Source organism: Poecilia formosa, unplaced genomic scaffold (assembly GCF_000485575.1).
Source record: "Poecilia formosa unplaced genomic scaffold, Poecilia_formosa-5.1.2 Scaffold56, whole genome shotgun sequence".
In the NCBI taxonomy this organism is placed as follows: Eukaryota; Metazoa; Chordata; class Actinopteri; order Cyprinodontiformes; family Poeciliidae; genus Poecilia; species Poecilia formosa.
Window position 1 is genome coordinate 1,522,896 of NW_006799995.1, and position 27,613 is coordinate 1,550,508.

General features: G+C 38.7%; 1 protein-coding gene across 3 annotated transcripts in view; it reads left to right on the forward strand.

Moving 5' to 3' along the window:
* LOC103138958 (kazrin-like) overlaps positions 1-27,613 on the forward strand; it is a 158,618-nt gene that overhangs the window by 18,884 nt on the left and 112,121 nt on the right. For all 3 annotated transcript variants that reach the window (XM_007553374.2, XM_007553375.2, XM_016672115.1), the window contains exon 2: positions 10,883-11,072. In XM_007553374.2, the coding sequence (XP_007553436.1) occupies positions 10,883-11,072 (190 nt within the window). The remainder of the gene's footprint in view (positions 1-10,882; positions 11,073-27,613) is intronic.

The following is a 27,613-nucleotide window of genomic DNA, read 5'->3' on the forward strand; positions in this document are numbered from 1 at the left end:
TCATTCAGGCTGTTTGCCTTTGAGGCAAAATGGTTTTGAAGGGATGCGTCAACACAACCAGACCCCCCCTCTGCACCCTCTCCCCACCATATAGCAGGTAAACATAGCGTCTCTCTGTCCTCGTCACACAAGCTGATGGCTGTTGCATACTGAACAGAGGAGACAGGAGCTGTCTCTCAACCTGAAAGAAAAAAAACAAAAAACAGTCATTCCCTTTCAATCAGATCAGCCATCCTATTTATACATATTCTTCTAAATATGAGTCCTAAGTGACATTTCTTCTGCTGCTGCTGAATAATGCGAGTTGGAATACGGACTCTTATCCTGCTTGTATTTTGCATTTCAAAGAAGTTTTATGTGTTTGGCCTTCTAATAATTTAATTTAGTACCCCATTCCCATTCTACTGCAAGCGAAGCAGCTAATAGCAACTTCCGAGCATTCATTTTTTACAAAACATTTACAAAGACATCATGAATAGGTATAATTTGGTCTGCTAATTGTTTTGTCCTGGATTATAATTTGAGACGTAGGCGTTAGTTTTTGAACCAATCTAAATATTTCTATGGCATCTGGCAAGATTAATTGGAATAAAACCAGATTTATTTCAGAATCTCCATGAATAAATTACCTTCGGGGTATTCGGTTTGATTGTTTTTGAAGGTAGTGTTTCTGTCTGCTGAGGCCCAAAATCCGCTTTCAACATTCCTTCTGCAAACACAAGCTTTATTATTTTCAGAAAAAAAAAGTGCTTTGTGAAATAACACAAACGGATTCAAACTTATTTTTAATTGCTTTTTGTTCTATAGCACATACCTGTGAGTTTTGCGTAGCCTCCTTGTCACACTTCAAAGAATCCAGATTCTTAGTCTGAAAATCAGTTTTGTGTCCATGATCAAACCTGTGCTTTTGCATGGCAGCAGACTTGCATTTGGTTTTATGGGTTTCATCCAGAAATGTCCTCCCCGCCCACCCACCATCCCCCCTACCATCAGCATCAGCCTCACACCTACAATGGCCACATGAAGGCAGCAGAATGGGCACAGAGGCTTAGTGTGAATGGAACTAGAGATTACAGAAAATTGGTGAGGACAGGATAAGGATAAAAGTTATTCTAGTAGCGCAGTTTCATACAGCAAACCTCGCCCTCTTGTCAGACGGCGTCGGGAGAGCGTATCTGTATGTGAAAACTCGTTGGCTTTACCCGGGTACATCCATGTATCTTATTTCTCACCTGAGCGTACACGCAGTGCTGCTGGTGCCAAGAACAACAAACACATCAGTATCCGTTCTCCGGGAGCTTGTTTGTCACCCGAAACATGCTGCTCATCTTAATGAACTGATTGTAATTACAGATACTGGGGCTTGAACTTGCACAGAAAGGCAAAAACAATAGCGCAGCAATAATTCACACTGGCTTGAGAAAAGGATTTACTGGTCCATGTTTCTCTGCAGTTTGCTTAGGGGCACGCTTCCAAATATTGGCACACACAGCTGCACACACACCCCCACACACTCAGCTTGGAGAAGTCCAGAATTTGATTTCAGTATTTTGAAGGTCCAGATAATTACAACAAAACAAAAACAAAAACAAAAAAAACATGTCCATTACCAGACTTAACTCCTAAATATTCTGTGCTATATTCTTCCTTCTTTTGTTCCTTGTCTCCTTTCCTACATTGCCACATTTTTCATATTTTCATCCCTTGTGGTTGTCCTTCCTTCCTCTCTTCCCTCCCCACCTTTTTCTGTTCTTTATTCCTTCTTTCCTTCCTTCCCTCTCTGTTACTCTTTCCTTTTTTCCTTCCTTCCTATCTTCCTGCCTTCCTTCCTTCCCTTCTTTTTCTGTCCCTCCATGCCAAGTGAACCCCAAGTGAAGATGAAATTCATGCCAAACACTTGCTGAAAGTGCACATAGGATATGAGTTTGCATTAAAAAATGCATCCATGGACAAAATAACTGTTTTAGGTAGCAGAACAGCTAAATGTATACAAAGCATTATTAATACGAAGCACAATTTTAAATTAGAATTCTGGATCAAACATTTTATTGTTTTGGGTCAAGAATCATTAATTAGTCTGATGTAGCAGTTTTCAAAATCTTTTTTTTTTCTTCTTTTTTTTATGTGCAAGTTTTATTCGATGTCCTGGAGGCAATTTCTCATCCTCATAAGAACCCAATTAAATGTGGAATGCAGAAAAAGGATCAATAATCCCTTCATTACTACCTAGGAATGTGCCTGGGCTCACTGCCCTGCTCAATTAGAAAGCAGCAATATACTTTTTCTTTTTTCTGCCTCAACGACTTTAGCAGCCAAAATGATCAGTTTGCATGGAGATCATTTTCTGTACATTAATTGTGTAATAAGAGCCTTACCATATAGAAGAGGGCATGTTCAGAAAGAGCCAGTTTAAACAAAAATGTTTTTCTTTTTTTTTCCCCCATCATCTTTACTTCTCCGTCAAACATGGAGAGATTTGAAACCCATGTGTCACGAGCATGTAGAGTTACTCATTCTATTTCTGTTAGTAATAGTCACAGGGAGCGTGTTTTTCACATCATTTGTCATGTGAAATATTTTCTTATGAACATGCAGAACATTTATGTCAAAATGATTTCTTAATAATTCTCTTCAAAATGCTCACATTCTTGTGTTGATGAGTGTGCGATAGCCATTTATCCTCTGAGGGATAGGACACGGAGTGTAAAAATACAATAGGAAAAGGTCCAATTGCAAAAATGAGAACTGATATTCAGAAAAGCATGAGAAAGAGAAATATGGTGTGAACAGCTAAGACACCAGAGTGATTTATGAGAAATAGAAAAAGAAAACTCCTTTTCTGACTCATAAGGTTGATTATTGTAAATGTTTAAAATAAAGTTCTGCTTTATTATTCTAAAGGCTTGATACATGGGAACTGGCAAAGTAAAGTTAGCATATAGGTTTGGGCTGAATGCAAAACTTTGACTCGGTGCACACACTTGTGCATTAAATGACACTTCTGACTGTTGATCATTATTTTCACGGCTTTTCTGGTACAACTCTACTACAGTATAGTCTTTAGCCTCTTAGTTGACTGTAATTGTGTCAAAATTAAGACCTGCCTCAATTAAAATTAAAAAGATTTTGACCAGTTTTCTGCTGATCAGACGGTGGGCTAAATAAGACTCAGCGTTGACCTTTGACCTATCCAAATGTTTTAATCCTCCAGGATTTAGACTGCTCCCAGAACGGTCTCTCTTCTTCTCCCAAGCTGGTTTCTAACATTCAGCTCAGATATTTTCACCAGAAAAGAATGTTGGCAATAACTGTGAATAAATATATTTCTTACAATGTAAATATAATTCTGCAGACTCCTGTCTGTTTATTGACCTTCTCTTTTGGTGAGAACCTGTGCGTCTTTTTGTGTCATACGGAAACTCGCCTTTTCACCCTCAAAGCAGAAATATGATTGCGTGTTATAAGACCGAGATCATTTTCTATTGAAGAATTATTGTGTCCATGCGTTCAATAAGAAAACAGAAGAGAGCAACATGTGATTATTTTCCATCTGACTGAAAACATTCTTTGAAATCGCCTCACTCTGATTGTTTTCCTTCTCAGACCAAGTTACGTGTTGTGAATATGTCGAACTCTGTTCGTGCACAGTTTGATGCAACAGTGAGAACATTTGAATGATTGCTCAACCATTCATTCATTATACTTTTTATTTAAATGTGTTCAAATAAAAGTAAACTTACAAATTTAAGTTGTAGCACAGAAAGTCCTACCAAGAACCATAATATAAATTTATCATTAATATCAATTAATGGTAGCAGTAGTGTTGATACTTCTATTAATTTCCCATGTTCAGTCTCTCAGCAACACACATTTTATCATCACAATAACTTAACCACTTTATTTTTTAGACATGCTGCGCTAGTGTTCTGATCTTTCTTGCTGTTTTTTCATGCAACATTTAGTAACATTAAAATTAACACAGTTTTACAACTTCATTTGTTGTATTGATTGGCGGGACAAAAAAGCAACCTACCAGCTTGCTTCAGTACAGTTCTTATTTTTGATTGTCCATTCAAGTATAAAAAGACTCTCGGCAGACGACAGTTTAAGAAATCTGAGTTAGTAAAGACTTTAGCAGACGAGGCGTGTCATTGAGGCTGCCGTGAATGATCAGGCTAGTTAGCATGGCCACCTTTGATGGCAAGTTGTTTCTCCATCATTATCACAAATGTGATAGACGGCGCTAAGACACTCCTCATGGCTCTGATTGGTCGTTTCTGCATTTTCGCAGATGGCTGAAGGAGCACTTCAGCCATCTGCAGTGACGGTTTTAAAAAAATATGTATACATATTTTTTAAATATTTGCTTAATTTGATTTTAAAACAATACTTCTGACAATTTCTCTGAGTGTAACTATTAAAACTCAAAACGGTGTCATCCCGGATGGTGTTTTTGCTTTTATGATATTTGTTCCTGGGCTAAACGGTGACGTAATAGTTGGAAAATAAAACCATGTTTTCTGGTAGTATGACTTAAAATATTAATCAGGGTGTCTGTTTTGTATTCCTTTCTGTTCATCCTATCAGAAATGGGTAAACGGTATCTACAAGCTGTACTCAACCTTTCACTTTATTTGTTTTGTCTAACCTCCAACATGCTGCTACGTGATATTTTTGAGTATTTAAAGTTCAGTCTCCATTCTCGCTCTTTCTTCCTATATGAAGCACGACTCGTGGTGACTTGGTAGACATGATGAGGCGTGGGGGCAACGATGGGCCTCGAAATCAGAGAATTACTAACCAGCTGGCATTTTTTATTTATTTTATTTTTCATTTTTTAAGCCATTTTCTCTTGCCAGAAAACTGGCACTGGGTTGTGCTAAAGTCTTTCTTTGGAAAAAAATATGCACCCTGCAACATATTGTTTATAAATATTGTTTTGACTTCTACATTCTCAGCATGTCAATCTCTGTTTGGATTTTACTGGTGGAATGCAAAACTCAGCAACAGAGACCAGGAAGGCTGAGCCTTTATCTCAGCCGTGGTCCAAACAGAGATGCAACGCTGTTCAAAAATCCTCACATCCTTACAAAGTTCTTCTAATTTTACGTGACTTTTTACTTACTTCTATTTCAGCTCAAACGCATTTTGAAATCGATTACCAAAGTAAATATAAAAAGTACTTGTCAAATGATTTTTATTTATTAGGTAACGCTTCTGCAAAAAGTGTTCCAACTAAGCCCAAATTGGAGGCTTTTAAGGTTGATTACTCCTGGGAAGGTTCACCACTACTCAATGGTTTATCCATTTGTGGATAATAGCTTTCACTGGGAGTTTGAAGTCCTTTTTCTGTAGCATACCTAATGTTGGAATATTAAATTAGACCAATACAAACAATATCAAGTATAACAAGTGAAAACAAACAAAGTCTGAAAGGGGGACCTAAAAACAGGTTCATAAATGCACAATTAAAGCATTTAATTGTCTAGTCTGGAATTCCTTCTGATGGTTACAAAGATGGCATTAAATGTTTGTATCTCTATTTAAATAAAACTATCAGCATCTCATGATTTCAGATAGAAAAACAGACTTTAGTTTAATTCAAAAAATAATTTCCTTTTAAAGTTCTTTAAATCACTGGTAAAAATCCCCACCGACATCACAGAGGGCTTCCTTTCACATTTCTTTGGCCGTTCTTATAAATTCTTATCTGTTCTTGGAGGAAACGAGATGTACCCTTTTACCCAAGGACTTTCACAACAATGTTGAGAAAGCAAAAAGTATTTGAATACGTGAGCTCAGTCGGGAACATAGCCTTCTAAAAACTTTTTTCTAGAACAAATTACTTTTCACAACATTTCTTTCTAATGTCCCACAACCGTGTGCGTATGTGTGTATAATTTTTTGTGTGTGGTTTCATCTGAATCAGACAATTTGTGTTGTCGAGATCGCCTCGATAGGAATTCAACATAGAGCTCAGCAATGAAAACTCAAATTCCTTTTTTTTTTTCTTCCCCCACATCCCATCAAACTTTTTATTCTTACTTCCAGGGATCAAAGATACAAAGTGTTCACATTCGCAGGGTTCTGCATTATAACATCTTTCCCACCTTGCTGCTTGGCCTTAGCAGATGCTCTCAGTGAGCAGGTGATTTTGGTGCAGCCCATGAACTCTGCAATGCAGAGGCAGTCTGAATGACTTCTCACAAATTGTTGTGTAGGTGTCATTAAGCTCTATGTAAACATCCCCCAACTCTGAGACTTGGAATCTGAAATCACTGCATGCTGTAGGAGACTTTTAGATATCTGAAAGATAATGAAAAATGTTTGTTTTTGTTTTGTTTGTTTTTTAACTTGAGTTTTTTCTGTGAGTTATAGTTGTTACACTATTTGAGATAAGCACCTGGAATTGTATCTTGTTTAAGCTTATTACATGGTGCTTTTTGATAGGCTGTTAAATAATTAGTACAAATGGATGTAAGGTATTTGCTTATTGTAGACGTTTGGCAGTCCAGGAGTCTTTTGACCATCACTTTGTAATGGTTTTCTAAATCAGTATGGCTTTTATTTTTGTAAACAAACATAACTGCTGGATTCAAGATTTATTATTTGAAGAAATGTAACGTGCCGGAAAACACTTCTACACAGAGTTGTCCTTTCTTAGATCCCAAGTGAACGGCTTTGACCAGAGTGTCTCACTGCTTCTTTCTGCCAGATTTAAAATTTTTGAACGGTTGTGGAAAGAGCAAGTTAGCAGTTCCTCTCTATTTGCTCTTCATTTACACATTTAGAGTGTTTGTAATTAATTAAGCCTCTCAAAGTGGCAACTGTATTTCACCTGGAGCTGTCGTACTGATGTGAGATGATAAAGTGTGAACGCTTTCTCTTGTTTTATAAATACAATTAAGAAAGCCTTTTTTTTTTCCAGGTCAGTAGTTATTTTAAAATATTTTACATTTGATTTTTAAAGAACCCTCTTTCCCTTTTTTTTTTTTTTTGGTGCTTCCCTTTAGAGTTTAAACTGAAATATTATCCCAAATCAATTTTAAGCTTGAATGTTTGTTTTTGTTTTTGTTTTTTTTACTTTTGGGCTTAAAAACAAAGAGAAATGTTACCTTCTACATGCATTCGGTTAAAATAGGTTGAATGGCAACAGATGCTCTGTTTATATGTTGCTGTTTTGCCACAGCAGCTGAAATCGCTGTATACCAGTTCCAGGCAACAAACACACAGCCAGTGTAAAGTGTTCTTGCTGGTTTAATCCTTAGCAACATAATCCCTCTGCTGTAAGTGCACAATTGAGATCAGCCATGCAGAAAAAGTGTTGCACACAGACTTGAGTACAATAACTTTCTTAAGCGACTTTTAGTTAAATCAGGGAACTTTGCTGGAAAAGACATGCCATATGCCCCCTCGGCTGCTCGACAATGAAGAATGGCTCGCGCTGATTCCACTCCCGACTTTCACTATTCATATGCTAATCTAAAGCCCCCAGCACACCCCCTAATTACTTATCCTTCATGTCCTGATTCACTTCATTGATCAGCAGACACATTCAAGACCTCAGAAAAAGAACCTTTCTACAAAGGTCCACTTATGTGCTAAACACAAAGAAACAGATTTCAACACACATCCACAAGAACGAGGCGCAGCTCTCCACCCGCATCAACCAATCAAATCAAACGACAAGTTTTTAATCATTTTTCTCTTTGCTTTGCGATGACAGGAGATGGAGGATATACAGTATTTATCATAATTAGTTGAAGGGGTGTCCATGTAAAAGATAAAAGCATGATTCAGCTTCCTTTTGACTTGAAGTCCACTTGTATTTTGCAGTCTGGTTTGAAAAGTTTGCGAAACATTTTTTTTTTTCCAAAAGAGAACCAAAATGCAATTCTGTAAGGTCTTTCATCTTGGACAAATCCTTCTAACATAGTAACATCTTTCTCTGATGAAAGAAGAAGACGAGCAACGTATTGGTAGATTATACAAAACGACTTCAATGTAATTTAGTGGGATTTTACATGAGCGTCAAAAACAAAAAGTACTTACCTGTGTAGTGGAGCAGAAAGGAGAAGGAAAAATGCTTTACATTTCAATTTTAATAGTTCAAAATATGGTATTCATATGTATATTTACTCCCTTTACTCTGATACCCTTAAATAAAACCAAATGAAGATAACCACCTAACTATAAAATAACCCTTGATACTGGGTACTGTTAAATCCATCATTCTAATGATGGATTTAACTAAAAAAAAAAAAAAAACACTCTTTCCACTTCACAGTTAAGCTCTTCTTTGAATTGGTCAATCAATAAAAATTCTTATAAAATGCAATGATGTTGACGCTTGTAACATGACACAAGGTGAAAAAGTTCAAGGAGAATGAATAATTTTGTAAGGCATCAACGATGTAAGTACTTCAAATGGTTCTGTGTTTACAAAAAGTTTAAATCATGAACATGAGCTAGTAACCGGATTATTAGTCCTTTAATGTAAGGTATGTTGCCCTCCCCCGCGTCCTGCCTGCATGTCTGTGTCCGTCGTCCCTTGTGACCGGTGTATCGCACACAGCACCGGGGTCGTCTATAAATAACGTGACGTTCACTTACAGATGGGTGGGGGATGCCTGGGCAGATGGATGAAGTGTCGCGAGCGTGTTTGTGTTGTTCCCGTCTTCTTTGCTTACTTACTGCTGTTGGCGGCCCATTAACTTTTATATGAGACAATTCAATTGTGTGCAGCGCAGTCTCTGACCTTCAGGCGCACAGTCACATTCACAGAGCGCCTCAGGCTACTGTAATAATTTCCGGGAGCACGCGGCAGTCACCCGCTCCTCCAGCTTAAGCAGCATGGTGGCTAACCTCCACTCAACACATGGCAGGACGGGTTACCCAGCTGCACTGCGGAGTGAGTGCGCATGTTTTTGGCAACCTAATGTCAGATTAAAGCTGGGTTGTCACTTGGTAATTTTTCCCCCCCGAGGCCTGCAGATGGATCACTTGGAGTAACATTTTAGCTCTGATATGTTTTATCAGCTTGTGTGTTGGCTAGAGCCAAGAAACTGACTGTGGGTCTATCAATGTAAAACAACATTTTGATGCTTAAGTGGAAAAAAATATCCTGAGGTGGAAAGAAGCGCTTGGCTCCTTCGTTCACGATGGAAAACCTGATCCCACATTCTGGTGAGTTAGTTTAAAGATAAAAGTCTTTTTAAAACACACATACAGTTAAAGGCAAACATGATATCATTTTGCTTTGGGATCAGTGCAAACATACACCCCACATGGTGAGTAGTCCTTGGATGAACTGAAAAAAAATTAAAGTTAACTTTAGACCCACAGTGTGAGACATTTTAGAGGGTTAGTACTGACAATCCGATGACGGCGGATAAACTGTAAGTTGTTTCTCTGCCACTATTAAGCAGCGCATACCCGAGGTTGATTGACAGTGCCAAGACCTTCCACCTGCCTCCAATTGTTTGTTTTTTGACCAAGAGTTGTGTATTTCTGCAGGTAGCAAAAGCAGCACTGGGAGCAGGTTGAGGAGCTTGATATGTTTTTTGCAGATAATCTCCCATACCATGACAATAGTGACAAGAATAACAAATGTGTAAAAAAACAAATTTTTATAAATGTTACATACTGCAGCTTTAAAGTGTCTGCTGTTTGTCTTGTCTGCCTCTCTGTCGCCGTTTCTCTTTTCAAGCGAAATGCTGCAACACAAAACTGACTCCATCCGCACAGCGGGGAACCAATTTTAGAACTACTTCTTATAACTCTCTCAAAAAAATAAATGTAGGATGTCAAACCTAAAGCATTTACTTGTGGATCTCATATTATTTGCGTTGACTTATTTCAACAGACAGTCGTACGATAACTGGATAGCTCTTTATGAAACAAGCAAATACTTTGACTTTTTTAATGTAAATTCACTCCATTTTATTACCAACAATAAAACCCCATTAAACAGCTTTGAGATGGACTGAGAGAAACCTATACATGTATGCATTTAAAAATAAAACGCCTTGTGCCGAGTTAAAACATTCCTGAGTTTCAGCAGAACATTAAAAATGTATTTGTGACACCGCGATACAATCTTCAACTCTTATTGTTTTTCTCGTCACCACTGCTTCTTTGTCAAAACTAATGATTTCCTTCCTTTTGTTTATGAGGCCACCACAGGAGGTCCATGCAGTATACTCAGACAAAAGAGGAAAGCTGCAGTACTTCATTTCAGATTGGATTATAGGACCTTACTGTGAATCGTTTTAGTGCAAAACACAAACCTTTGTCACTATCTCCTAAAACCAGCTGTGCTGAGGAGCCCTGGCTTCCATGCATTTCCATGGAATAGCCGACACCCCCCTCTAACTTTCTCTCCAAATGGTACAGTCCATTTAAAAACGTTCTTGTCATCTTTCAATGCTCTGTGTCCTTTCAACAGTCAGCTGCGGGGTGCACATTTCACTGGGGCAGTGCTGGCTCTCTGACACACATACACACGCAAGCGCACACACGCCGCTACGGAGCTCTCAGAGACGCACACACGCAGGCATGCTTTCACACTGACACACACACACACACCTACACGCACACACACGCACACACACACACGCACACACACCATCTCTGCTGAAATGTATACTCCCTCCTGCAAACACACATTCCCCCTGAACCAGATGCGTCTCTTTAACTGCAAAGGACAAACAGCTCAGAGGATATAAGTTTGCGGGTTTTTTTTTTTTTTAATGAGCAGAAAAGAGTGAGAGAACTGAGAGAGAAGGATTTTATGCCTTAAAATAAAAACAAGTTGACCATTGTCAGGAAATGGTCAACTTGTCAGCATGACACCGTGTTTGGACTCCCCTCTGTCCCCCAGGCAAAAATCCTGAAAATGATGGATGACAACAAGCAGCTGGCCCAGCGCATCGATGGGGCCATTCAGTCGGCCAGCCAGGAGGTGACCAACCTGCGGTCTGAGCTGAGCGCCACCAGCCGCAGACTCGCTGAGCTGGGGGCAACGGACTCCTCCGCCAGCATGCTGGAGACGGTGCAGCACAACCACAACGGTAAGCGAGCCTCTCGGGGCATGCAAGCCCGCCCGAGTCGTGTACTGAGAGACTGCAAGAATGTGGAGAAGAGTGAGTGCCCTCCAGATCCGGCTTGCAAAGTGTCGCCGCTCGTGAGGGGAAAGTGCTTATTTTAGAATCAGAGAGCGGCTGGATTGTGCGAGATCGGGGGAGAGGTTTCTGTTTGACTCGTGTCCGCTCTCGGGTCTCCCAAAATCCATTCTCGTGTTGTATAATTAACCCCTTGAACTTTTGAAGGTGGAGGGAGGTTGGGGGTGTGTGGCGCACTTGTGTCGAGGCAGAGTGGGTAAAGTTACAACCTCTTTTTACTCTGTGTGCTACTTCTCCCTTAGCTGGACAGACGATCGGTGTCTTTTGAGAGAAGAAGGAAAGGGGGCTGGATTTCGGGTTGCTGTGGGTTACTGTTACCAGGCCGTTTGAATGGCTGCCCAGTCTGTCCTCTTAATATGTGTGCATGCTGCAGCTGCTTTGTCCCGTTTTTTTTAAACTTATATACTCACTCTGACATCTATATGCGTAACAGATGTTGGCAAGAGTTTCTTCATTGATGCGTGATTGTCTTCGTCCCCTGAGTATGTAGGGAAATGGGTTTCACAGCTCCTTTAAACTTCTACCACACACACATACGCAGCAACTCCTGCTGTTTCCATAGCAGTCAGCTGGTACAGTGAACCGAGGGATCGGATATGGTCCGTCCGCCTTGGCTCTGCTGTGAAACAACATCTCCCTCTGACACTTCCGAGATCAAGCTCTCCAACAGACCTGCGGTATTTCCTTCCCTACATGTGAAAACAGTTTAACTTTCTGTTTTTGCTGTCGGTGAGTTTCTCAGTCCTCTGATGACCCCTGGTTTGCTTTTTTTCTTTCTTTTTTTTAAATCAGGGAAAATGTGAAAGCTGGTCATCTTACTCAGCTGATCGGGAGGCAGTTTTGAGTGGTGTCAGCTCTGTTTTCAGTGCCTTTGTCTCTGCTTTGTGTGCTGTTGTATCATCCCTTTAACACTGATGCACGTCCACATTCCTGCTGTTTCCATAGCAGTGTGCGTGTGTGTGTGTGTCAATGCAAGGGATGATAAGAATTCCTCTGGGAGGGTTTGATCACTGATGTCACCATCCATTGTTTCTGCTCGCTGGCTTAACTGAAATGATGCTTGAGATGAGAATATTATGCTGTGATCTATGAGAATATCTATGAATATTCAAATTTGTAATGCACAGAGTTGTTCATTGCTGGTTCTTGCCTTTGTTTGACCTCTTTGTTCTGAACATCTTCTGTTGTCCCTAGTCAATAACTCCTTTATTTGTTCTACTTCACACCCACTTCTTGCAATTTGCTCTCAACCCCCATTCTCTTCCAGCGGCTCCGTAAAGCTTTGGGTGTATAGCATAAACAACTGGGGATAGGAGTGTAAGGTAATTTATCACAAGTGGCTGTGTTGGAAAAGCAGGTGTGTGGTTAGGGTTGATGGTTCATTGCACAGCCGGTAAAACCGAAAATCCCAAGAGAAGGTGCGTTGGGGGGGAACTCTGTCCCTTCTCTACACGCTGCACTAACCTTTCCAGCAAACCAGCTGACCTTAATTTCATTCTTACTGCCTATGGAGTTTGCATTTGCATGTTACATTCGTCTCAGTGTTTGGCAAAAAGGGACTTATTCAGGAATGTGTTTTTGATGGTGTGCAGATAATTGTATTCATGGTAAACCTCCCACTTTCAGTTTGACAACATTTCACATCAGGGCATGGCGGAATATGTTTCTGTCGGTACAAGGTATTTACATAAATATAAGAATTGGTGAATAACAGCTAATGTGCGCTCGTTTTTTTTTTTTTACTTTCCTAGGGCACCCTTTTACAAATTTTCCATGTCACTTGGGTTTGAAACTTGTAACTGGCAATGGTCATGTTCATTTCCATGGCCAAAATTAGGAAAGTGAGCCTTCGCATGGTGATTTATCTAGTGTGAACAGAATTTCGGGGGACATGTTGCACGTTTGCAGTAGTTTGGACATCTAACAAATGGACAGTCGAAGATTTTAAAAGTGCTCTTTTACCAGCCCACTGGGTAACTCACCATGGTGGCAAATGTCTGTTTGGGACTAAAACTGTAATTTGAAGTGTGAAGATAAATGTCATTTCTGTTCTGTTTCTGACCATCGCTGCTGTTCTGCTGAGCACAGACATGCTTTGGCATGTGCCTCTCAAAAAACCAAACAAACAAAAAAAAAAAAAAACATATTCTTACATATTATATTAAAGAGGAACTTATTCTTACCTTTATTTTATATAATAAATCCTTGTTTTACTTGTGAAGGTTTACCTTTCATACTGTAATGTGCAGCTCTCAAAACAGCTGTCCTCTTTATGACTCTGTCAGTCATTCAAATTACTTGGGAGAAAATTTGAATTAGTCATTATTACATTTTTTTCTCAACATATTGAGATTTGGGGCGGGGAGGTGGCATCTGTTCAAGAACAACTCTTTTGAGATCCATCTGAACCATTTCATTCATATCCAGGTCTGAGCTTTGATTGGTTCGTGGCATTTGATTGTTTTCTTTCTCAACAATTCTGCTACCTGCACAGGATCCTCATTCCATTTCATTACGACCATCCTACAGCTTTCATACAGGCAGATTCACATATCAAATATAATACACAAAATATTAGTCTTGGACCAAGAATAAATATAATACATGTATACAGAAGAGGTTGAGGGGAATTTGGTGCTGGCTCAATGACTTCAATTTCTATTTCTTCAGGTTCTGTGGCTGCACAAATATTAACCCAATCAATATTAATCAGGTTTGCCACTACGCTTCACTGTTGGTGTGAAGCGTTTGAACTCTTCTGCTTTGTTTGCCATTTGTAAAACGTTGCATTGCACATTAACAACTCGCCCGGCCCAAACTGTGCCTTTCGTTGGTGTTTATCTTTATTTAAATAAACAAATATGAAGCATAACACCTGTATTATGTGAAAACTCCCTGAAACTTTGAAGTGGACGCACCATCTCTTGTTTCAGCCTGTTCCAACCGGAAGCATCTATCTTGAAAAAGTGGTTTTGTGACCACCCATCAGTCAGAACAAGACTTTGAGGTGAAGTTGTTCTCCAGCTGGTGTGTGGCAAAATCTATTGGCACTTCACAGTGGGAGAGGGACACTGAATCCTTGCCTCCATCTGTGAGAACCAAGCCATTCTGAATATGAGGTGCATAAATGCACCATCTCTTTTAAAGTATTCTTGCTGAGAAACGGAAATCCGTCTGAATTTTCCACAGACTCTCTAAAGTCTAAAGTGATGTGGCATCTCGGTGACATGACAGTGTCATCTTAACTCATTTTTGAGTTAAGATGTTTTTAAAGATCGGAAAAGCTCAGAGTTAACATTGACAATGCTGCAGTAAAAGAGAAAATGATTTTGGATTTGTAATCTTTTAAAGTAGCTCATGTGTCAAAAATACAATATGCTCAAAACATTTGTAGTTGTAACACAATGTTCTTTTTTTTTTTCTTTTAAGACATTTTTATTTGTTCCATTTATACTCTGACGAAGAAATTTTTGTCAGTTTTACAAAAACATAATGTTTGGAGTGAGCTCCAGTCTGCTATTAGTCTTTCAGTTCATGGCGAGTCTCACTCTGGACCTCAACTATGTTGTGTCCACCACAAATGAAACGCACCATTTGTAACCTTAGGAAGAGAAAATCAGTTTACAGTAAAAATGTGAGCTTTCTCTCAATCACTCTTTTATTATTTGTTTCAAAATGCACCAGCCTTGTTTGAACTCTTCCTTGCAAACTTCTGGTGCTCAGTGTTTGGGAGGATGGTGACAAACTAATAGGAAATCAAAAATCGGAAACATTTTCTCTATCAGTGTCCCCACCATGGGTAAGCCCTTAATGGGTCTCACTGACATCAACATAGGCAAGGTAGTTTTATTTGTGTGACACACTTCTAGAAATGAGGCATTTCATACTGGTTTACACGATTAAAACAACTGTGATGTTTTACATTTTACCCAATCACTAATGCTTGTCTGTGTTTGTAATGCTCCAATTCAACACTATGAAGTTTACCAGAAATTGCCTGGAATGTAAACAATCAGAGGCTTTGTGAGTGATTGGACACTTTGTTCTGTATTATGGATATAAATTAAGTCAGACACTTACACCTAGATGGAACAGTGTCACAAAAACATGACGTCTATAACCAAGTTATGCAGCGCTTTAGCTTTCTCCTGGTTTGTTGAAAATGGTTTACAGTTGGATGCTCAAACAACCAAGTCTTGTTGACTGGCTCGACTGCATCAAACCCTCGGGCAGAAATGTTGTTTTCATTTATGGTCAAGTTGGAATCCTGTCAGAGTCTCTGTAGGTTCACTCAAGTGTAGAAAATTCTCCAAGCACAGTTTAGAGCTTTTTTTGATGAATTTCATCTCCCCTTGTCACTTGTCTCCTCTGCCAGGGTGTAGGTTTGGGTTGGCATTACCTTTGTCCGCCTTAGTACTTCTGTCTTTCTTTCTGCTGTTTTTTTTTCTTTTCTGCTCTCTTTTGTTAATGCATTGGGACAAGAAAAAGGCCTGCTGTGTGACTGAAAAACAAAGAGACAAGAAAGTGGAATCTGTAACAGTCATAACAGCCTGTGGTGAATTACCCCAAAACCGTGAAAGTGGCATCAAATCCCATTAATGTTTTTGTCACTGGAAATGGCTCCCTATTTGTCTGCTGTATGGAGATGAGAAACTTAATGACTTGTGTGAGGGTAAGAAAATGATAGTCCTCCTCAGGTTTTATGTCTATGGCACATTTTATTGTCATTTATTTTACAGAGTCACCCAACAGATGGTTACTCATCAAAGCAGTGCCCAAAAGTGCAACAAAAATTGGACTTTCCGCAACTGCCTTTGGCAAGCATAACCTTGGTCATCTTCTTGAATCAAGTGCTGTGACTTTCTGAATCAACCCATATAAGAATTTTACACCCTACTGAGGTTTTATATCAAGGAGAATGATACAAGTCGTTAAGATTATTACTGCTGAAACCTGAGCATGTTGCTGGAGGTTGTAATTATTTTTTTTTCTTACAAAGCATATCAGTATTGAGTGATGCAAGCTGGCATTGGAGGATGATAACATCATCATAACTTTGATGTACCGCAGTAGCAGTATCATGTTGTGGTGTTATTAGGTAATCAGGGAGACTGGTGCACTTCATATAAGATGGTATTTGGAGGAAATAACTTTGTGCTGAGCTATTGAAGCAGTGTCTCAAAACAACATCCAGGAAGTTAAAACTTGGCAACAAGCTTTAACTTAGTTTTTCTTATAGCATGAATTAAGGACAACGAAGTCAATGTTTCTGACTGGTCAACAGGAATCCCTTATCTCTGTCCAATAGAAAAGTTGTGGGCAGAGCTATGAAGGTATTTGTGATGTTTGAAGTGGCCTACAAACATCAATCAGCGATAAATAGGCCAAAAATTCCAACAAGTTGTTCTGATATGCTTTTGAAAAGATATCCAAAAACATTTAAGGGAATCTGTTTTAGTTTCTAAATTGAAAAAAAAAAAAAAAAAATTACATTTTCCCCATATTGATTCTCAAATCTCCGGCATTTAGAAAAAAAACAAATAATTTTGGTGGGTTTGTCCACATTTAACACTGACTTTGAATGTGCAGCAGAGTTCTTAGATATGTGGTTTCTGGTGTACAATTGATGTTTTGAGTAGCATAAGTTTGAGTGGTTTTCAGGCAAGTGTAAGTTTAGGTTGGCCTTCGTCCTTTTAGTCCTCTCATCCTGTAAAGTAAAAGCTAGCACCAGCACACAGCGGCAGATGGCTGTAGCATGTGTCCTCAGTTGTAGGTGACATTGCTTGTATTCAAATGCCATGAAGTGCAAATGCTGAGCTGTGTTTTACAAAACTCTGGGCAGAGGGTATGGAGAGAGAAAGTGTAAAAAGAAGTGTCACTTGTTCACTGTTTGCAAGATCCTTGCATCTGTGCACTAAGAATTCAGAAACAGCTAATTAAAATGTTAATTATCTGATACAACGGTGCAGCTGTGGGTGATGGTGGTTGGTGAAGGTCATTACGTTTCCACTGCATCCATTGCTACATGTAGAGTTTCCTGGACAATATAAACAAGTACTTGGTTTATTTATACACCACAGGGTACAGATTAAACATGTTTGCATAGACATGTTCTTTCATAGAAAATAGGTGGTTGCTGCCACTTATACTGGGATCTGATCATGGGAGCTGCAGGTAGTTGGATGTATTGTGGGATGTAGTGCAAAGTAAGTGACCCTGTTGGCGAACCTCCACTCTGAGCTGATAGGTTTGTGCTGTGGTCCTGAAATACAACTCATAGTGTAGAATATAAAGAAACTGTAAGCCTGTCAGACATAAAGCCCCCACAGTGGGTTTGGAATGATGTGATGTGACAACCAGGTGGGTGGTTGTGTTGGGGAAATGCTGTGGGCATATCTAAAATTCAATCTCCAGTCATTCATTATGCCATAACGTTGTAGCAACGGTGAGGTTAGAGGTACGAGGTGAGACTCACCTGCATTATACTGCCTTTTTTTAAATTTATCAGTGTGTATGATCATTGTGAAAACTGTAAATCTATGTATAGATTTGAAATTTAATCGATTGATAATCTTATTGAGCACCAAAGAAAATTATAGATATTATTCCTTCATAATATTCAACAGAGCCTTCTGAAAAAAATTTCATTGGCGTAACACAAACACAAAAGATAAAAAACACATGAAAACAAAAAGTGTACTAATATAAAGTGCTGTATCTAATCAGCAGTTCAGCACTTCAAAGGCGCTGTCACACTGTTTTGCTCTCTTGCCATTTCTGCTGGCATATTACAAATATCTTGTGACTTGGATCAAAACACAACGAATTAAATGCTATTTTATGGAACTCAAAGCCCCCGTCTTGTCTTTGAAGTATGCGTGTCGCCTCTGATGCCCTCCTGTTCTGAATAGTAGCTGTGTGGGAATAAGGGTGTAGAATCCGCAGCGGTTCTGCATGCTTTAATACACCGGACTGCGATTTACATTTCAGTGCTTTACGAGAACTTCTCATTTGTCAGATAATTAATAAAAAAAGAAAAAAAATCAGATCCAGTGTCAAGCATTCAGCACAACTAGTGAGTGAATCTCTAGATGGAAACAACATGGCATAAGAGACATTATGCATTGTAATTATTGGGTCATTTGGAGAATATCTCAATTGTAGCTGATTGTGTAGCACTGTGCCCCATTAATGCAGTGTAGCAGGGTTTGCCATGGCAACCTGATTTATTTGATCAGATTTTGTATGCGACAGTGTCGAAAGCACAGAAGGGGCCAGTTCATGTTTCCCCTCTACTGTCCGCTCGACCACAAGGACTGTAACATAAATTAACATACATTTTACCATCTATGTCAACCAATGAGGGACTCGGACTTTTGTGATCAAACGAGTCGCAACGACACCAACACTTCCATACTGAAGGTGGCAGTAAATACATACATGGTCATTAGCAGCAGAAGAAGAAAAACAACCATGAATGTAGGTTAAGAAATGCAATATGGGAAGATTATACTGTTTGGCAAATTTTTTCACAACGAAGTGAAAACTGCTTGGTGAGAAAATGTCTTTTTCTTCTGAGTAAACGATGTGTAAACAACCATTATCACCTCGTCAGAGTGGTACTTCGTTTAAGAACAAGCAGCAGATGCACAGAGGAATGTTCAGGCCTTAAGGCGACACTGGAGCAATATTTTCTCACGGCGTCATGTCTTCCAAGTCCAATTAAATAAAAGGCAGATATGCCGTGGTTTCACTGGGGTATTAGTCTGGGACAGTCGGGCGATTCTGCGTTTAATGTTGCGGTTCCGTTTTCCTGATGGCAGCAGTTCAAAATGTTAATGGAGAGGATGTGAGGCGTACCCCACGTAGCTGAGTAATATGTGAACATAATTGAAAAACTAGCAGTTCAGTGTCAAACGTTCTCATTTTTAAGGATATACTGTCATAGACTGAGAGATGAATGCACTTCTGTCAAAGACTTAAGTAATAAATGTTTGTTGATGTTGCTTGTTAGACATTTTAACGCCGGCGAACTTTGTCCTTTTTAAGCCCTTCGCACCATTTCTGCTATCACTTCTTTCATTTCGAGTCGGACAATACAACAGCATTTTCTTCACAATAGGCTGAGATTATTTTGGGTCTAGGTAGGTCAGATGAGAGTTGCTTCCCCTCCTTGCTCAGTCGTTGTCCTTCCCATGAGCATTTTCAGACATACGGGCTGGTCTTGGGTCAGATATCTTCTTGCGCACGTCCCACTGCAGCCATTTAGAAGCTGACAAATGGAGTGGAATCTCGGATCAGTGATTCTTTAAAGCCTCTGCTCATGTGTCAAACTGCCTCCACCAGCTCAGATGGACCTTTCGAGGGAGATGTGCATTTGTTTCCAAGTGTTGGTGAGGTGCCGCTTTGAAATTACTACATTGCTCAGGGAAAAGGGCTTAGATTTCTATGCTTCTGTCCCAAATCAAATGGCATCCAATGTTTACAGACGAGCATAAGTGGGAGTGAAGATGTTCACATGCAAAGCTGGTACTGAAATACTTATCAGGATGTTAAAGCACTCCCATTTACCTCCTACTTTGTGCTTGGTACTGAGTTTCTGAGTGCTTACGTAATTTCCCCCATTATATCTAAATACATCAGGTTTTTATAAGAGCTTATTGTTAAGGTAAACTAAACATTGTGCTGATGCCAGTGTGGAATTTGTCTTTTCTTAAAGTGAGAATTTGATTTTTTTCAGACTTTTTGAAAGTAAGGTTTCTTTACAGTCTCAGCAGTTCATGTAATTGGTATTTTAGCCACTGTCTTGCTTCCATTTACTCAGGAGTTTTTTTTGTAGATCATGATCCAAAACGATACTATGCTGTTTTGAGACGCGTACACTGAAGTGTATTTGGCCCATATGAGCACGGAAAAGTCCTGCTGTGTTATAGTCTATAAAACAGCATTCGCTTGAACCTTTTTTGTCTTGCCAGTCGTAATCTTCTATTTGATCTGAATTAACAGTTTGAGCTTTGATCCTTCTGCTAAGGGAGTAAATGACCAACCGTTGCTGGTCTTGGAGAACCAGAGGTCTATAAATTAAAATGCATTTATCTGTCAGTGACAATTTCCAGTGTAATATTTCATAATGGGAGCTAAATACAGGAGGAATTTGCATAAGAATGGAACCTTATGAGTTGTTTTGTGTAATAGCCCCTTTTGAGTATCCATTTCAGTGTACACGTAATTATTGATACTTAGGTTTTGGATATTTCCAATATAGACGTTGTTGAAAAATAAAATTCTCTAACTTTTTCACATAACTATAAAGTGGAAGGAAAAGGATTTCAGGACTTAATTTAAAAAGCTGAGAACCATAGCATGCATGTAGATTTAGCTCCACCGTGTCGGTACTTTAAACATCTGTAATTTTTTGCAACAACAATTGCAAATCCATTCTAAATCAGGCATAATGGTAATGCCCTCTTCAACTTTTTTTCTACATTTTTTTTGTAATAATCATGACAAAAGTCTATTCAGATACATTCTGTGCCTCTGCTTGTCTTGGCCAGTTTGTCAAGTCCAGTCATTGTTAATAAGAGTGATCGTCCTGCCTCCCGTCATCCATATATGAGAGTGCAGACTGCCCAGCCAGCTGGTGCCTGCTGGGCAGCAGAGGCAGACCAGGGAGCTGCTCATGACACGGTGGTGGCAGGTGGGCCCCACCATCAGGTATCGCTAGGCCTAGGGGCACAGACGGACTGCGTCAGGGCCGGAGGACAGGGCGGGTGTGTGAGGGGTGTGTGTGGTGGAAAAGAGAAGGCAGGATTGCGAACCGTGTTTATGCCAACGCTGACAAATTGGATAAAGTTTACAGATGATAGGAGGGGCAGTGGCAGTGCCAGACTGAGGCCGACACCAGCAGAGTAATGGAGAGCAGATGTGTGTTTCATCACAGCCCTGGCATCACTCTAAAGAAGAGGAAATTCTGCTGCACAAATATTTACACAATTTAATTTACGGATGTACTGAAGCCTTTGGAGGACGGCGGGCCGTTCCAGCTGTAATTCAAGAGATGATGCATGTTGGCTTTTTCACACCAGACAATTCCTCTCGCAAATTTATCTCATCCGTAGATTTTGTGCTATTAATTCTGACTGACTGAAGTGATGTTTTTTAGTTGCAATCTGTATTCTACCACAAATGCAGTGCAAGATTTTACATTTAAAAATAAATCTGCGTGTGTGAAGGTTGTTAATTTTTCATTTTTATTATCTTTCCCTTATGTGAGGCTTTTGCAACAAATTTATGTAATGTGGTAATTTATATTAGTTTGTAAATTGCATACGCCATAAAACCAGTTTATTTTATATATGTATATAAAAAAGCATTAAGCCTCAGAGAATAATAAAGTTTTGATATCCAGTAGATGACAACGAAATCAAATGAAAAGGAGGTAAAAATCAAGTAGAAAATAAAGGATAAAATGAAACAACAAAAACTTATTAAATTATTAAATTAAATCTGTATATTCTACAAGACCTTCACATTCAGACTTGACAAAAATATTTTATTTCATCAACATTTAAACAATTATAGAATATTTTGTTGTCACAACCTAATACATCTTTCACTAAGGGTTGCTAGGCTACAGTTATCGGTGTTCGTTCACCTAGCCCTATAAAGAGGACACATAACACAGAGCAGTAAAGGCTTTGGTCTCTCCCAACCTCACTTGAAGTCTGACATATGTATAGACGTATTCCACTCATTGATCTGCCCCATTATTTTATTTTATGGTATTGATCTGGACAGTGTGTCTGCTCTGTAGCTTGGTGTAGTGCAGTCTAATTGTTTGAGAGCAGACATTATACGGACACTGGTACATATTAGATGTTAGACTTTAAGAGTCCCCGATGACCCCAAAGGGGGCCACAAGCAGCTTCTTTTTCACTCTGGCCAGGTTGGTTTGGAGAGCTTTTTTTTCCCCCCACATACACAGGAAATAATTACTTGAAAACGACTTTGAAACAAAACATTAGTGTGACAAAAAAGTCAAACGGATTAAACCTGTTGTAGAGCGTTGTGTGGAATTATGCAGTGCTTGCTGAGGGTTTTAGCTTCCAGCCTTGCACAACCTGCCCTGTGCTTTCGTAAACAACGTCTGCAGGTTTTCAGTTTTACATATTTACAAGCCAAATAGGCCTATGGTTGAAAAAGACTCTACTGAGATGCATCTTAGCAGAGCAGCTCGCTTACAAACGCATGAGATGTACTTTTTCCTCTTAGCCTATCAGCTTTTTTTGCTTGTCTGACGTCTAAAAAAATCATGTTTAATTATTTGTTTCGCTCTACATACAACTCTGTATGTTCTGGTTTAGCTTATTTGGAGTTTAGATGTTCGTTTTAATCGGAGACATCGGGAGTCGGGTAATGCCATTTACTATGATGGTTCATCTCTATCGAATGACTTTTAAGTCTGCTCAAGCCGAGAGTTCATTCTGAGTTCAAAACAAAGCTGATGGAGGATTTTTTTTTTCCAAGTGTCAGTCATCTCTCACCTTTAGTGTCCTAATCCTTCATCCAGACGACGCTTTAAGTTGACAGCTCGTAGCTTATATCCAGACTTTCTGCTTCATCAATGTCATGCTTGTAGCAAGTATTACAATAAAATACTTTATTTAAGGAGACCTAAAAAGGCAATTTTGACTGTGGTTAAAATATGGTTAATTTAAAATGCAGAACCCAAAATGATGGCACAGGATAAGCAAGGAGCACAGGTAGTCATCATAACTATATTAGTATGAAGATATCACTTACTACTTTAGCATACAATTTATTCAAAACATACATCAGGTATTGGAAATGAACTGTTACAATTCATCTAAATGACCATATATATTATTGATATGTCACTTTAACAAAGGACTGAGGGATAAGTCTACTTGTTAAAGTTGACCTTAGTCATATATTCAACATATGTATTGCAAAAACATACATAATAATATATAATGTGAATGTATAAGACTTATAGTAAACTACCAAATATTGTATCAAAGCAGTACTTTGCGATTGCTATAATCTGCACATATTACAGTGGCGGTTGCAACTTGATATATTGTTCTGCCCTAGAAGCCATATTGTATTTTAAGGTCATGGTTGTTGATAAACTAGTTTGCTTTTCCAACTTACGGATCAATTGATGGTAATCTTTTGTACTGAAACTATGAAACTCCACTTTTAAAACATTTAAAAGTGTCACAATCCTTTTAGCATACCTTTCACATGAATCAAAGGGAAATATTATATCTCTTTAATGAGCAGCTAAGGCTTTTGTTAAAGCTATTGGTAAATGCAATATTGTTGTGAACCTAGACTTGTGAAAGTCTCAACACTGAGACTTTTCAGTACATGTTACACCATCATAATGTTTGGAGGCATTAGACAAAGCTGGTATTAAACAAAATGACGGGTTTTTACATCCATTTCCCATTGCACATGATTATTTAAAATCTAATTATGAAGTCTTAACTCGTTTTTTACTTGCAAATGTTATCTTTGTGTGAATAACAAGTCCTTGTTCCTACTATATATAGTATGCTTGGCATGTTGTCTCTGGATCTTCCTTAGTATATCCTAGGAACTGTTAGCATGCAGTTAGATCCTGAGAAATAAGCATCTGATATTAGATTTTCAGTTTTTCAGATTGCTAAACTAGATATTTGCTTCCACAGTCCATAAGAAGACCCTCAAAACGGACGTCTCTGGACGCTTCACAATTCCCTGACAGCTTTCCAAGAAGGCTCAACCTTTTCATGTTGCACATTTCAGCTCGTAATGCGATCTGTGTTTCCTCTTTGCACGTCTTACTTACAGAGTCGGATGAAAAGGCAGCTGTTGATGGCCGTCATAATGACTTGTGAGGTGGAATACAGTCCATTACCTCACAGACGGTCGATCTTTACCAGCAGGGACTCCCATCCCCCTGGTGAAAAATCCACATACAACAGGCTTAATCCTCACCTCGAGGTCTGCTCTGATGCCAGAATTGTTCAGAAGTGAACCATTGATTCATTGATTGTGGTCCTCTTGGAGTTCTTCCGTCTCAAAGCATTAGCTCCGAATGGTGTCACTGTCAGTTCAGTTTAATGAAAATACATATATAAAATTCAGGGTATCTATAACATAAAACTCAAGAAGAGAGGTAATAAAGCCCTTTATTTTTTATTTAGCTTTAATGACTGTTCCTTTTATATGTCAATCTTTGCCCTAAAACATAATAATGCACTGTAAATCACACTGTAAATTATTAATTTCCAAAAATGAATAGATTAATATCCCAAACAAGAATCTGAGCGTAAATAAGGCGGCAATGACAGGCGTGCGAGCCAGCATGGTTTACAGATCTCACAACCCTGGCTTTGTTTTCCCACAAACATGTGCTGCATGTTTTGCTGCTTACATGCGTGCTGTGTCTCTCATTTTGCTCTTCTACTGCTTTTGCTCTGCAAGCTATGACACTCACAAAGGAACCAGTGGTGGTGGGAAGGTGCTCTGTTTTCACAGCCATCTAAAAGACATGTTCAGAAGGTGCAATGATTGTCTACGCAACGTTGCCCAAGCAAATCCGCTGATTCATGCAGCATAACTCTGTGCAATAACAATATTGTGGAACTTTTCTTACCATTTGCAAGCAAAGTCGACCACTGTAGACGGTGATGCAAGTCCGGCCAACGCTTCTAAAGACACTGATGCAATAGATGGAAGTGCTGCCGAAATGTGTTGGCATTATGTCAGATTATGGGTGGAAAATGCCAGATATGGAAAAGAGCTCCAAGTGGTTTAGACTTACAAAAAAAAAAGAAGAATATCTGACGAGTGAAAGTCTTACACAAGCTTTCCTTATTGTTATTATTTTAGTAATACTGCATCATACAGGGCTTATAGCCAACCATGCTATGTGTCATTATATAGCGTGGTTGACTTTTCTAGGAGTGCGTGATAAAATATTAGATTGTGAAGGATTAGAATGTTTTGAGGGTCTGTCAAAATGGAGAGAAATTGTATTTACTACTTATTCCACTTTGGACAATGTTTTTTTTTTAATCTATTGTTGTTCAGTTGCCTCAGACATGTCAACAGACAGAAGCAGAGATAAGTTAAACTAAAGCAGTGATGGTTCACCCACCACAAAGGACCAACTGTACATAAATATATAACAGCTGTATTTATACATTGATAACAGCAAAAGTGAGCAAATGTCCTCAGTGTCCTTCAGACCTTCACAATAAGAAACTTAAACATATATATATGCTGTGCTCTTCAAACATATTTTGAAAAAGATAGTTAAAATGCTTTATAGTATCCCGACACTTACTATAAAAAAATAAGATGGTGTGTTTGTGCTACAGAATGCTAATTGTCTCTACATAATGTAATACAAAATAGATTTTGTGTGCATTTATGATGAGAGTAATGACTATTACTATAAAATATATATTACTTTTGTTAATTTTGCTTATTCTACAAAAGCTGCTACTAATGTCTAACATTAACAATGACACAAAATGTCCATGTAGCTCCACTTTTACTGTACAACACCACTTTTTACTTGGGTGTTGTGGTTATAGTTTACCTTAGAATCCTTTTTTCTGAATTGGCTAAAACTGTGAACTTCAATTATACTTATTAAATGTCAGCTGCGTTAACACAAGTTAGCAATACTGTGCAAACTGATCAGTGTTTAATTTAAGTGTTCATTGGTCTAAATGCTGTTTTTTTTTTTTTTTTTAATCTATAAATTAGTCAAATCAAAGTCAAATCACAGTGCAGCTCTGGCCAAAGTTTTGTCAGAGCTATAGTTTTGCACCAGCTGGTTTGAAACTCTGAAACTATGTAGCAAAAATCCAAAGAAAAATCTTTGGATTTGTCTTTTCAGTGAAGTTCATATGTGAATATTGGCGTACATCTTTTGATTGCATTACATAATTCCAAAGATTGCACATGTTAAAACAAAAAAAGAGCCACAATATAGATAGATTTGTAACTATAGCAAACTAATCGGCTAATCTGAATGATTTCATTATTTGGGCAAGCAATGAATTTCAATAAGGCAAAATGAAATATCTGGGTTAATTTGTGTCAGCCATGATACTACCCAAATACAGGATGAGATGTAGCATCATTTTAGACATTGATCTACTAAGTACTTGGCATTTTTGATTGTTTCTTCTATACAAAGTCAAATATCTGCATTTATTTAAAACCACCAAAACCACAACCTCGATATTCTCCATTGAAGATTTCAGCTGCAAACGACATTAGCGGAGTATTGGCCACAGATCTTGTGTCCTCACGGCCCTCCCATGTTCCTGCCCACATTCACACGGTGAGCAACACGATGCTAATGGAGACACTCCCACCTTGGCTGGGAACCGAATTGGACATTAACCAGCCAGAGTGATGCTTAACAAAGGAAAAGGAGCTTAACAGTCCAAACATTTACATTTTCAGACAATTTTCAGCGTTTATTTTTTTTTAAAAGCTTTTCACATTTTGGTGAGTGAAGGGAATTTGAGCTTTTCTGTTCAAAGGTAAATATGCAGCATTAATAATGGACAACCCGCGGCTATGAGACGAGAAATCTTGAAGACAACCATGCTGTGAAAATACTGCACTCTGAGTGTTTCCCTCTCTTAAAACTGGTGGAACAAACTCAGCTTGTCATTATTCTACATTTGTATTATTTGTGCTTATTTTTTCCGCCTTGTGGTTTATTATATTGGAAAATGGTTTGATAACCATATCTATCTCTAACTACATCCTGTGGATTAATAATTTATCCAGCGTAAACAGCTCTGGGGCACAGAAAATGTTTTGAAATATTAAATCCAGACACAACTACTGGGATAAATTATTTTGAGGCTGTTTGCTTCAGCACATTTTGCCCCTCTCTAAGCTAATTAAATTAATTAACCAACAAACTTTTTCTTTTCTATCTCAGATTGGACATTGTTTGGGTATTGAAAGTAATTTTCTTTTCCGTCCAGTGACACTGCTACCATAACCATCATTACACCATCACAGTTCTCACACACAGAACCACAGAAATGTCAGACTCTTAAAATGAAGCGCAAGAAATCATGCAGAAAAGTTTCAGCATGTCTTTTACACTGCACCTACGCAGAGGTATTCAATACCCCCAAAAATGGTGTGGCACCATTACATTATACTATGCTAAAGCTCACAAAATATGCAAATTTTTGTTTTGATGATTTTGATTCTTTCATTTATTCGACTAGAGGGGTCATTATTAATGTGTGGGAGAATTGTATGCCACTACAACAACCTGTCGCCCCCTCCTCAAGCTGGTCTCAGACTCGGTCACTCACTGATGTGAGATGGAATCTGCTTCTTCTGTCACCCTTTGTTACAAATCAGCCAATATG